At 44.5% G+C, this 12272-nt stretch overlaps 1 protein-coding gene across 5 annotated transcripts in view; it reads right to left on the bottom strand.

Annotated features, from left to right (window-relative positions):
- The window catches only part of myo7aa (myosin VIIAa), a 29651-nt gene extending 17379 nt beyond the window's left edge, over positions 1–12272 (bottom strand). For 2 of the 5 annotated variants that reach the window (XM_086035241.1, XM_086035242.1), the window contains exons 1-17: positions 12095–12272; positions 8999–9112; positions 7952–8104; positions 7752–7769; positions 6586–6770; positions 6397–6518; positions 6020–6162; positions 5827–5940; positions 5645–5713; positions 5104–5188; positions 4902–4978; positions 3628–3747; positions 3397–3539; positions 2359–2569; positions 2146–2281; positions 1360–1466; positions 1177–1230 (exon numbers count right to left, since the gene is read on the bottom strand). In XM_086035241.1, the coding sequence (XP_085891367.1) occupies positions 1177–1230; positions 1360–1466; positions 2146–2281; positions 2359–2569; positions 3397–3539; positions 3628–3747; positions 4902–4978; positions 5104–5188; positions 5645–5713; positions 5827–5940; positions 6020–6162; positions 6397–6518; positions 6586–6770; positions 7752–7769; positions 7952–8104; positions 8999–9112; positions 12095–12193 (1950 nt within the window). In that variant the 5' untranslated portion in view covers positions 12194–12272. The remainder of the gene's footprint in view (positions 1–1176; positions 1231–1359; positions 1467–2145; positions 2282–2358; positions 2570–3396; positions 3540–3627; positions 3748–4901; positions 4979–5103; positions 5189–5644; positions 5714–5826; positions 5941–6019; positions 6163–6396; positions 6519–6585; positions 6771–7751; positions 7770–7951; positions 8105–8998; positions 9113–12094) is intronic. The other 3 variants (XM_086035245.1, XM_086035244.1, XM_086035246.1) reach the window with 3 other exon arrangements.

The following is a 12272-nucleotide window of genomic DNA, read 5'->3' as shown; positions in this document are numbered from 1 at the left end:
AGGTGGACAAAATATGTCCCATGTTCCATTCTTGAATCATTTTCATGATGCGGTTTATTGTCATGTAGTTGAATTTGTTGCAGTCATTTAGCTGTTTTTATTGTTCCTGCATTTGGTTCAGTGCGTAGCCCTCCTGTTACGTTGCGTGTCAACAGATTTCTGCGACTCGTTTTCATGAGCATCAGGCGCTAGTTTAGCTGCGATCTGAAATGTGAATCGCAATGGACGTCGTGCCGCTCCTTGTGGGCCACATGAGGGCAGTATAATACAGACATGTACAGAGAGGCTTTCAGTGCGTCGCACTCATATCAGTTCTTCGCAGAGGATAAAGAACATGGTTCTGTGAATATTGCTATATTATATGTATGTGTGTACACTGAAAAAAAAAATGCCGTTTTTATGGTTTTATTGCCAAAAAGCTACCGTTAAATTAGGTTGACACATTTTCAACATTGACGGTACAAAATGCACTGCTACTTAAAAAATCCCAATGTACAAACGGTGAAATACCGGCAGCTACGGTTGCCAAAACTACGGTTAAATTACAGTTAAACATTTTCTACGTTTACGGTACAAAAAGTTCTTCTCAGAAATAAGTCTTTTCTACATATTACCGCTGTAAAAAATACAAATGAAAAATTTGTCTTATTTCTTGTTTGATTAAATTCAAAGTATTGACTACGGTGACGTACCATTTTCGATTTTATGGCTTTTGACTGTTGCTATTTGACAGCTTTTTTTTTTTTTTCTACCATAATTTCGACCAACGTTTTTTGTTTTACAGTATATTGCTTGACTGTTTCTGTCCAAATATCCGTCGATGACACCGCCGTGTAGATGCCAGTCGCAAAGTGCCCTCATCTTCTGTTATTGTTCCGCATGATCAACCAATCTAAAGGGTTGAAAATATCTCAAGAACAAACTATCAATGTCAAACTCTGCCTCTTCCTCGTTCTGCGGGAGCCGTGCTGCATTTTGTCCCGTCGAGACCGAAAGTCTGTTTTTTAGACTATGACAAGTGAAAATAATCCGGTTGGAGCGCGCCGGTTTTGTTAAAAGTGTCTCGCCGTAAGGCTTCAGTGCCGAAGGAAGCGGTCAGCCGCGAAGGTTCGTTTGTGTTTGGAGAATCGACTGAGAGAAGAGAGAAAGAAGGAGCTGACGCTTTGGCCGTGTTACCTTTGGGAGAGGGCTGGATGGAAGATGTAGACAAGGAGCAAAGCCACACAGAAACTGTCAGGAAAGCAACAAATCATGCAAACAACACACAGAAGGAGACGTTTGGAAACATGCGAGAGAGGAACAAGTTACACACATCAACTTTGTTCACGTTTTCTTCTTGAGAGGAAATGTGCGTGTTACCATGGCAACATCGGCCTGGAAAATCTGCTTGATGAACTTGTTCTTGGACGAGTGGACCAGCTGGATGATGTCGCCGTATAACGTGTCCCTGTTCTTCTCCAGGAAGCCTGCCGCACACGCACATTGTACACACACTCGCTCCACGTGCGGATTCTACGCGAAAAGGGAAGTCAACCCAGACATATTTTTTTTTCCAAAGAATATGTTCTATGCAGGCTCACAAGTCGAAACAAGGCATTCTGATGAATATTGCCTTTGTGGAATATGAGAAATCCAGCCGTTTTCGGCTAGCGCAGGGGGCGGCCATTTTGTCACTTCCGTGGACTGAAAATGACATCGCGGTTGCTCGGGGCTCAGGTAACGACCACTCACTGACCCGTTTTCTGAAGCTAAGCCACGATTGGTCGTTAGCTGAGCCCCGAGCAGTCGACAGATGTGACAAAATGGCCGCCCCCTGAGCTAGCTAAAAACGTCTGGATTCTGGAATATTTATCTGAATGCCTTGTTTTGACTAGAGGGCCTGCATAGAACATATTCTTGGGGGAAAAAAAAAAGGTTTGGGTTGACTTATCCTTTAAGGGGCGCGGCCTATTGAGTGACATCGGGAGCCAGCTGATTAGCCTCGCGAGTGTTGTCATTGTGCATGCGCTCAAGTGAGTCGAGGCGCAAGCGCGCCGCCCCGTTTTTCATTGGCTTCATTCCCCAAGTCGCGTCTCGCAACACAAACGAGAAAAGGACCCCAAGTGGCAAATTGGAAGTCGCACCGCGTGAGCAGCGGCTTGGTACCTCTGGTTTCGTAGTAGACCACGCCGGCAAAGTGCTGGATGCCAAACTGAGTCTCGTGGTTGTTCTTGGGTGGAATGTAGTTGCTGTTGACTTTGTGCTGGAAGTTGAGTTTGTTCAACATGGTGCTGTCTGTACCCTACAACACGCACGCACGCACGCACGCACGCTTGATTTCGGCAGCCGATCGGCAGTGGCACGCCCGTCGTCGCGTACCTTGGGGAATCGGCTCTCCTCGTCGATGAGTGAGATGATGTTCATGGGCTTGATGGCGATCATGTCCAGCGCGTCCTGGTTGTCGGTGAACTCGATGTGCTGCCAGTTGATGTTCTCCAGGTTGTACTCCTCCTGCTCCAGTTTGAACACGTGACGCACGAAGAACTGCTGCAGGTTCTCGTTGGCGAAGTTGATGCAAAGCTGCTCGAAACTGCCGACACACACGCGCGCGCGCGCTCAAAACCGTGCGCGTGTGTGTAATGTGTGCAAGAGCGTGTGTGCGTGTGTAAATGTTGCATATCGTCACTGTCCCGTAAAAAACACTTATGTCCGTTTTTTTTCCTTTTTCCTATTTTTACATGAGTAGTGTTTCCGCGTGACGGACATGGCATTAACGTGAACATTTTTTGAAATTCCAAAATTGGACAAGCGTGTTTTTCACAAGACAGTGACCAAATGTGGGATGCGTGTGTGTAAGACTAATGATGTCTTACATATGTAATGTGTAAAGGTGGCCTTTGTGATGGTGTGTGCGTATGTGTGTGTTTTTCGTGGTGTTGATGTAGCGTGTGTGTCGCCACGTGTGAGAGCATTTTTGTGTTTGTGTTTTGGTGTGTGTACAGCATGTTTGCGTGATGAGATGTGAGTGAGAGGGTGTGTGCGTGCGGTACGTGTGAGAGCAAGTTCATGAGAGTAGATATGTTTGTAAGCGCCCATGTGTGAGAGTATGTTTGTGTCTGTGGGATGGGTGTGAGAGCTTGTTTGTGTGTGTGTGCACGCGTGGGAGAGTGTATGCATTGTGCGTGTCTAGTGGTTTGAGTATGTGAATACTGCATGTGAGTGCGAGGTGTGTATTTTATGTGTGAGAGCAATCGTGCGTGTGCGTGAAGTGAGTGTCTCTAATGTGGTTATGAAAGCATTTGTGTGTGCATGTGTGTATGTTATGCGTGAGAGCGATTGTGTGTGCGCGCGTATGTATGAGATGTGTGTGTGTGTGTGTGCCCAATGTGAGAGCATTTGCGTGTGTGTGTGTTGCACCTGTTGACGGTGAAGTTCTCAAAGCCGAAGATGTCCAGCAGTCCGATGGAGCGTCTGACAACTTTGGTGTGCGAGGACGAAGGCTTGTAGATGGCGGCGTTGATCTTCTCCACGATCCACACGAACAGACGACCGTAAATACCCTACACACACACACAAGGGCGCGCGCACACCGACAAAGTGTTAGTCGCGACCGCGCGAGAGAGCCGGAGGCTTGTTTGAGCGTTTGACCTTGACGAAGGCGTCTCGCACGTCCAGCGCTTGTTCCATGCTGAGTGGCGTGGACACGGTTTCTCCTCTGGTGATCAACGTCCTGCTCGTTAGGCAGTTCATCAGGTCCTTGCCGTCCACCTGCGTGACAGTGACATTAAAAATAACATTTACAGTTAACTTTTCACGGTATGTGTAATACTTTTACACTATAATTAAGCTCTGGTCAATTTTTTAGTTGGTGGGTTTTTATTGCGTCAATAGACTGATGGCTAAAAGGAAAACTGTGATGATGTCACATGACCATATTTTTCTATTGTACACAAAACCGACTAACGATGATGACGTGCACTTTTTTTTCGTGATTGCCCAAAATGATTTGTACTCTGACCGAATGTTAGGTCAAGGTATTTTTTTTTTTGCCAATGATGAAGTATGTTTTATCGGTTTGACAAAACAACAATTGAAGATGTTCAGCAAATATTTACTGCCCATGCAGCAATCGTCGTTTATCAGACCAACTGACGTTAGAGGAAATCCAGTGACCAAATGTTTAGTTGGTGATTTAAAGCTTCACGCATATAATAATACCAAAACGTATGCACGAGAGGTGCAGGTGTTATTTTTGTCAACGTTGGGTTGGCATGCTTTTAAAGTACTGTATCATCTGTGACTGAATGCGTGCACCTGCAAAAGGCGGGGCCTGGCCTGTTGAGGGATGTGGCGGTCCGACACTGAGAGTGGGCGTGAATGTTGACTGTTTTTGAATGATATTGTAACCATCTTTGAGCATTTGGAAAATGGCCATTGAATTTGATTTACTGTTGTCGTCATTATTAGCAGCGCGACAATTTCATACAATAATCGACAACGAATCCACAATAGCATCAACTGATCATTTTTCGATAATCGATTCCCTCTTCTAATTTAGAATTGTCCAAATCCTCAACATCTCAGACTCTCAACAGTAAATATTCTCTGATTTCTGGATGCAAACATTTGCTTTTACTTTGAAAAACAATGAATCTGCGTTTTTGCCAATTTTCTGACATGATACGGACCAAAACCAGATTCTAATTTACTTAATTTCACTTCTGGAAGTCAATCTGAAAATGATGTCCTGTCATTGAACAAGCAGGTGGGAATACGTTTTATCCGATTTATCAATGAATCGACAAAATACTCAACAGATTCATCGTTAAAGACTAGTTGCAGCCCTAATTGTTACAATTATGCTCATTAGCCGTAGCAGCGGTCGTAGTCGTTGTGGCATTGAAGTGACAAAGCTTGCTGACCTCGAGCAGTGTTGACGCGGTGGAAAGATGCGGGCCGCGTACGACCTCACAAGCGTCCAGGTTGTCGTACGTGCGAGCTGCAGATGCGTCCGTTCGTTGTCGGCATGAAAACCAAAATGAGTTCACAATGTCTTGAAATGGCACACAGTAAATGTCTGGTTTCACATTGCAATCAAGAAACTATTGAAGCGTTCGGGAAGACCTTCGTAGCGCAGGTTGCCCATGTGTAAAATGGCCGCCAGCAGTTTGGAGATCTCCCAGTTCTCTTTGTCTGTGAACATCAGAACCTGCAAAAGACGTTGTCACACATGCCGACGTCTCATACGGTCACAATTATTACACTTGCGTGGGAAGTCATGTGAAGTCAGGTTTCATGTAGTAAGTCAGGTGGCCAAGGAAGTCAGGCCTCGTATGGTGTTGTACAGGAAAACCGGCGGAACGCAGGGAAAACATGTCTCACGGGAAGTCAAAATTCATTTCATAAGTCAGGTTGAATGTCGGAAGTCAGATGTTGTATAAGAAGTCAGGTGTCGGACGGGACATCTGGTGCAACACAGGAAACGGGGGTCATACGGGAAGTCCGGCGGGACTTAGGAAGTCCGATTTTATACAGAAAGGCAGGTGTAACTCAGGAAGTTAGGTTGAATACAGGAAGTCGGATGTAATGCCGGAAATCATTCGGCACACAGGAACTCAGGTGTTGTACAGGAAGTCAGGTGTCATAGAGGCGCGCCCCGTGTTACCTTCATTGCCGAGCGTATGTTGGAGTATTCCTTCATGTCGTCACGCCCGTCACATACGGTACACTTTCCCTGCACACAAACGCACTCGGCATTGTAAGTCCGAAACAGCAGGATTGATGTTTTTACGTCCAAATGGAATTGAGACTTTGGACGGAACAGACGGCAGCAAGGTGTTGACTGACTATAGTGAGGTAGGTGTAGTCGGTGGCCTTGCTGAGGCCCAGCTTCTTCTTGTCATCGGCCGCCATGCCCTTCAACATGCAGTAGAAGATGTGGTAGTTCCTTTCATCCTGAGCCTGCTCACGCACACACGTTTTACCGAGACTGCCACGCCAGTCTCTGATTGACAGCAGGCGAGGGCGGGGTGAGTCATACCTGCCGACAGACTCGCGATTTCTCCAGCAGGTATTGCTCGATCTTGGCTCCCTCGATGGCTCCTCTCTTGTTGAAGTGGATGTCAATGTATTTGCCGAAGCGGGACGAGTTGTCGTTGCGAATGGTCTTTGCGTTTCCAAAGGCTGCGGGACAAACGAGCGAGCGGTGAGGCTGAAATCATCAAGCGGTTCGAGGTGGCCAATACACGCCTACCTTGACATGCGCGTTTCATTCATTCAGAATTTACAATTTACTCCAATTTGATTGAATTAGTTTGAAATGCTATTAATCAGTTCCCCAAAAACTTGTTGACGGCTCTCAACTCAAAAAACGTACAAGTCGGGGGCGCTCCTAAGTCCGGGTGACGGCGGACTTACCCTCCAGAATGGGATTGGCCTCCAGGACCTGCTGCTCGATCCACGAGTGTTGACCGCTGATGGCTGCCAGGAACTGTAGGATCAGCTTGGTGCTTTCAGTCTTTCCCGCTCCGGACTCCCCACTATTGGGTCGCAAACCAGAGGAAAGTTGGAGCAACCCCAGTAAAGCCAGCAAGACTTCAAGCATACCTAATGATGCAGCACTGGTCACGGTTGTTCCTCTGCATGTTGAAGTAACAGTTGTCTGCGATGGCAAAGATGTGAGGAGGCATCTCGCCAATCTTCTTGTTGGTGTAGAGGCGGATCTGGTCCGCCGTGTAGATGGGAAGCAGCTGATATGGGTTGATGGCCACCAGGATGGACCCCGTGTATGTCTAGAAGGAAACGGGAAAGCCAAGATGAGCCAAGACCGGTGGTTCAATCATGCGAGAAGTCCAGACCTTTCCTCGTCTCAAGACCTCAGCCTCTCTCTCAGCGTGAATATACTTAGGCATGAAACCCTTGTCTTGTTTTTGATGAACACGACTACTAGACTTCTGTATCCTATGGCGGTCATGATGGCGGTTGCATACTTTGAGACCCAAAGATTTTTTTAGGTAGTACTTGGTGTAAAAAGAACCACTGATTTAGACTCTTCAATGAAGCTAACATGTACTGTACTTGTTAGTGGACAGCTGGAGGAAGCCACAGTACCTGGAGAAAACAGATGGAAGCAAAGTGTAGAACATGCAAACTAAGACGGCTGGAGACCAGACTGGGAACCCCAATTTCAGAACTCGGAGGCAAATGACCACTGGTCCACCCGACAAATGGAGACTTATTTTGTCCACTTTGATGCACCATCTTGTACTTTCAGTCACTAGTGGTTCGTCAGTCCATCATGGGGGCAGCAGTCTTTTGGCTCAGCTCTCGGTCTTCAGTTGTGAACAAGAACCTCCGATACGTGAACTCCCGTATCCAAGGGAAGACTTGTCTCCCAACCCTGAGTCCAAACTCACCAATCTCTGACTGAAAACCTTGGCTTCCAGTGGTTCAACGTGCTTTGTGTGGGTTTGATTTTATTTGAACAAGTCACTCTAAACACTGGCTGGATTCTGAAACCACCTGTAGAATATTCATGCAGCGTGTGTGTTGCCGTCGGCCACGAGAGAAGAAGTGGCCATGTTGGAATCGGTCTACATGCACGCATGCTCATCTCGCTTACCACCAGGCACCGGCGTTCATCTGTCCAGCTCAGTTATTGCGATCCGTACAACAACATTTCTAGCTCATTGTCGCCATCCAACATTTAAAACATGCCACAAGTAGGATGTTAAGCCTCAGCCAATGGCATCTGGTTTAGGTTGCACACTTACCCTGCCGCCACAGTTTGTCTTTGGAAGAAACCGACAGAGGAATGGCAAGAAAGGCAAAAGATGGACAAGAAAAGCATAAGGCGAAGAAGAGCAGAAAATAGGAGATGAAACACTCTGCATGATGAGCTCCAAGTCTGTCAGGTATGACTAGATTGGTTGAGCAACCAGGACAGGGGACAAGAAGGTGGTGCGGGACTCACGTAGATGAGCTTCTCGCTGTATCTGATGAGCAGGTTGCGCAGGATTCCGGCCTCGTTGAGGTCGCCCAGGCGGATCATGTCCTCCACGCCATGGATGGAGGTGGGATGCATGGGCTTGATGTTGGTGGCGTTCTGAGGGGAGATCCAGTGCTCCTGCAGGAACCGTCCAAAAAGATCACTAAGGATTACCGTCTGTCGATCTTCATGGGTTGAAGACACTTCCGATCTTCAACATCAACTAAAGGACTTTTGTACGACGGGAACGTCACCCTAGATGTATCCTACTACTTTTTCTGTTGGGTACTCTTTCCAAAATAGAGTTCCTGGGGATTGTTCTGGAGGTCACCTTTAAGTGATCTTCAAAGCGGAAGTCAACCCCAATTTTTTTTTCCAAGGATATGTTCTATGCAGGCCCACTGGTTGAAACAAGGCATTCGGATTAATACTGTGTTTGTGGAATAGGAGTTAAGCAGCAATATCCACCCGTTTTTAGTAGGGGTGTAACAAAAAACGTTTCGAACCGGAAAACCGTAGATACGTATCGAATCGTCTTTTATTGGAGAGATATATTTTAGAAGGGATTAGCACATTTACAGGACTGACAAATTCATTCAAATGTGTGTAAAATAACAACAACAAAATCATTACATCACACTAATGAACTCAGCCATACCATATCGAATTGAATCGTCTTTTGTGGAGAGATTCACAAACGTCTTTGTCCATCTGAAGGGGCGGCCATTTTGTCACAATGAAATCACAGTTTCTCAGGGCTCAGGTAACGGCCAATCATAGCTCATCTGTTTTCTGAAGCTGAGCCTCGATTGGTCTAGTGGGCCTGCATAGAACATAATCTTGAAAAAAAAACCGTTTGGGTTGACTTCCCTTGAACATCCTGTGACACAGGAACTTTACGCCAGATCTAAAACTTTTTGGCCCCAGCAACTAATGTACAAAGAAATACAAGTTACTTGTAATCCCAATGATGCATGTGTTAGGAAAGCATTTCTTATTTTTTTGGAAGGTAAAATGAATTCTCAAACTCACATTCCCTTCATCATCCACCACCTGGATCTGTCCCGAATCGCAGAGTTTGACCACTGCGCCGATGGGAACCTCAAACTCCCGACCACTCTTCAGGTCCAACCACACGTAGTCGCCCTGGCAAAGACAGTTCAGTCATGCCAGCGTTAGCCAGTCTTACGGAGTCTTTAAAGTCAACCCAAACATTTTATTTTCTTAAGAATGTGTTCTATGCAAGCCCACTAGTCGAAAACACGGCATTCTGATGAATACTGCGTTTGTGGAGTAAGAGTTAGGCAGAAAAATTCTAGCCGCTTTTAGCCATCTCAGAGGGCGGCCATTTTGTCACTTCTGTTGACTGAAAATGACATCACAGTTGCTCGGGTAACCACCAATCATGGTTCAGCTTCAGGAAACAGATGAGCCGTGATTGGTCGCTACCTGAGCCCCGAGCATTTGTGATGTCATTTTCAGTCCACAGAAGTGACAAAATGGCCGCCCCATGAGCTAGCTAAAAAACGGCTGGATTAACTCTTATTCCACAAACGCAATGTTAATCAGAATGCAGCAGGCCTGCATAGAATATATTCTTGAGAAAAAAATGTTTGGGTTGGCTTCCACTTTAAGAACATCATTTAAATGTCAAACACAAACCCTGTCAAAACGAAGAATCAGAAAGACATTTCACCACCCGCAAGTATGCCCTGAATACAATTTACACACACACACACACAGAGTGTTGAGGATCATACCGGTAAGAGCGTGCTTTGTTTCACGACAGTGTTGACATTTCGGAGCAGAGCCCATTTGGCCTGATCCTTCTCGTAAAGATCCACATAGTCCCGACGTTTGTACATGGTTTTCCCACGCACACTCACAGACACACATGCAAATTCAGTAATAAAAAAAAAAAAAAAGTCTTGTCCCGATCCAAGCCACAGTCCACTTATTCCCACCAAAAAGTCAGAAGCTGATGACCATCCTGCTTTTCTTGATCAAGTTGAGAGGAAAGCGCTGCAATAGTTGAGCTTCGTTTTCACCTCCATCAATATTTTCCCGTGTGTGTGTTGAGTCCCACACACTCCCCTCGGTCGTCAATGGCAACAAGAAGCCGCTCGCTCCTTTTAGGTGTGTCAAGCAGGTGTTGGATTTCGGATAGAAGACACTCCGAGCTCATCCTGACGGGACGTTGGGACTCGCGACTACAGCGACTCAACTAAAGGTCATCAGAATGAAAAGCGGTCACGCAGCCCGAAACTTTCGCTAATCTACTCCATACACATTTCTCCACTGATTCAAACCATTCCAACTTCAAAGGTCTCACCAAATTCAGAACATTCTCAAGTGGAAAGATTCCCATTTTTCCTAAATCCTCCCGCCCCCAAGAACACAACAACAACAAAACCTTCAAGTGAATGAGACATTCGGCAAATTTGATCAGAAAAATTCCTAAATGTAAGAAATATGTTACATATTTATTGTACCCCCACTTACTTACCGCGATTCAAGCCATTCCGTTTTCAAAATATTCAGCTCATTTACGACATTCCCAAATTTTCGCAAGAAAATTCCCAAATCAATATTCGACATATTTACAGCCTCCTTCCAAATTTCAAACCATTCCAACTTCAATTCTCACATTCTACATTTCAACAATTCAATTAATTCCACAGCATTTCAGTTCATTGTCATGGCTGCTTCAGCGCTCGCTCACCATTGCATTGTCCAGAACGAACATTTACTCTTCAACTCAATTTGATTTATTAAGCACTTGAAGTACAATTGCAGCTGAAACAAAGTGCTTTACATAAATACAAATCAAACATAACACAAAAACCCAGCTAACCTTAAACATGCTACATGCTAATGCTAATATTATTGGATTCCTGACTGTGCATGTGTGTGCGTTGCCAAAGATCAACACGTGTTTGTTGGGTTGCTCTGCATTCATTATTAAAGTGAGTGTCCCGGTCGCGTCCTCTCATCGCCATGACGACGCACTCCATCAACAGGTTGAATGATGTTCCTAAATAATGACTCGACTCTTTTTACGTCAATACTTTGTTTGATGCGGAAAGTAGCATTGATGAAGTACGCAACATTTACGTCCAGTGATCACAGGGAAATTTTTGCAGCCCACGCGCAGCTATTTCTTGAAATAAATTATTCAGGCGGGTGTTCGCTTACCAGTAATTCATCAGAGCGTATCAAATGCATACTAGAGTCAAAAACGACAAGTTCGACAAGCATTGAATTTAATACATTCAAATGTATCTATTATTTCATTGCTAATAAGGATTTTATGTAATTGAACTCATTGAATACTCAGTTAACTGGTTTAATGAAAATAATGTTTAAAAAATGCAAATGTTATCTATTCGTAATTGTATGATTATAAAAAAACATATAATTACATTAATTGTAAATTACACTATTAAAATATGATATGAAAATATTTTTATTAGTTGTAAATTAAAACAAAAGTATCAGTAAAATAAACATTTTTTATTTGTTTTTATTTCATCAAACACGTGTTAGTTAAATGTGATTAAATCAATCATAATTTATACAATTTCAAAATGAAAATGACACTCAAATAAACTTTTTTCCATGAATTCAAAAATGTTAGTAAAATGTTATATTTTTTATCAAACAGTTGTTTAATTCTTTTTAATTGAATCAATTGTAAATAATAGACTTTAAAAATTGCAATCACTTGTTGAAATAAATTATGTTCCGTAAAATACAAAATATTACTAAAAAAGTGAAATAATTTATTCATTAATTATCATTTAATTCATTCTATACAAAGTTCTGGGAGTTCTGAAAATGGACGGATGGTTAAATAAGAGTCACCTTTCAGCCTGATGGCTCTTTGCAGTTTCAAAAGTCATGAGGGCCCGCATGTTAGTACATGTGAGCATGTTAGTGCCCCCTGCAGGTGAAACACGTCAGCGCAGACGCCTCAACCCGCTGCAGTGAAGTCAAGCAGCAGCATCGTTGTCTAATTGAGTTGGTCATGTGACTCATTTGCATATAGATCGACATGTCAGACACAGGTCACAGCTTGACAGATAGCCCCGTGCTAACGCTAACCGCTACGCTCCACAAAACCTTTACCTTGATGACGGCCGCGTATTTGTAGCTCAGACGTCGGACGTTGGGGTCCCAGCCCTCCAGGGGCCAATTGGAGCCCCTTCTCTTGGACCTGGTCTCCATGGTTACCACATGCGCGGCCGTAGAATGGAAGAACCCGAGTTTCCAGTACTTTCAAGTAACTAAGGACTTTGCTGTCCCG

This window comes from Filicampus tigris, chromosome 7 (genome assembly GCF_054856515.1).
Source record: "Filicampus tigris isolate MCC_2025a chromosome 7, RoL_Ftig_1.0, whole genome shotgun sequence".
Taxonomy (NCBI): Eukaryota; Metazoa; Chordata; class Actinopteri; order Syngnathiformes; family Syngnathidae; genus Filicampus; species Filicampus tigris.
Note: the sequence above shows the minus strand (reverse complement) of the source record. Positions and strands in the feature narration are given on the sequence as shown.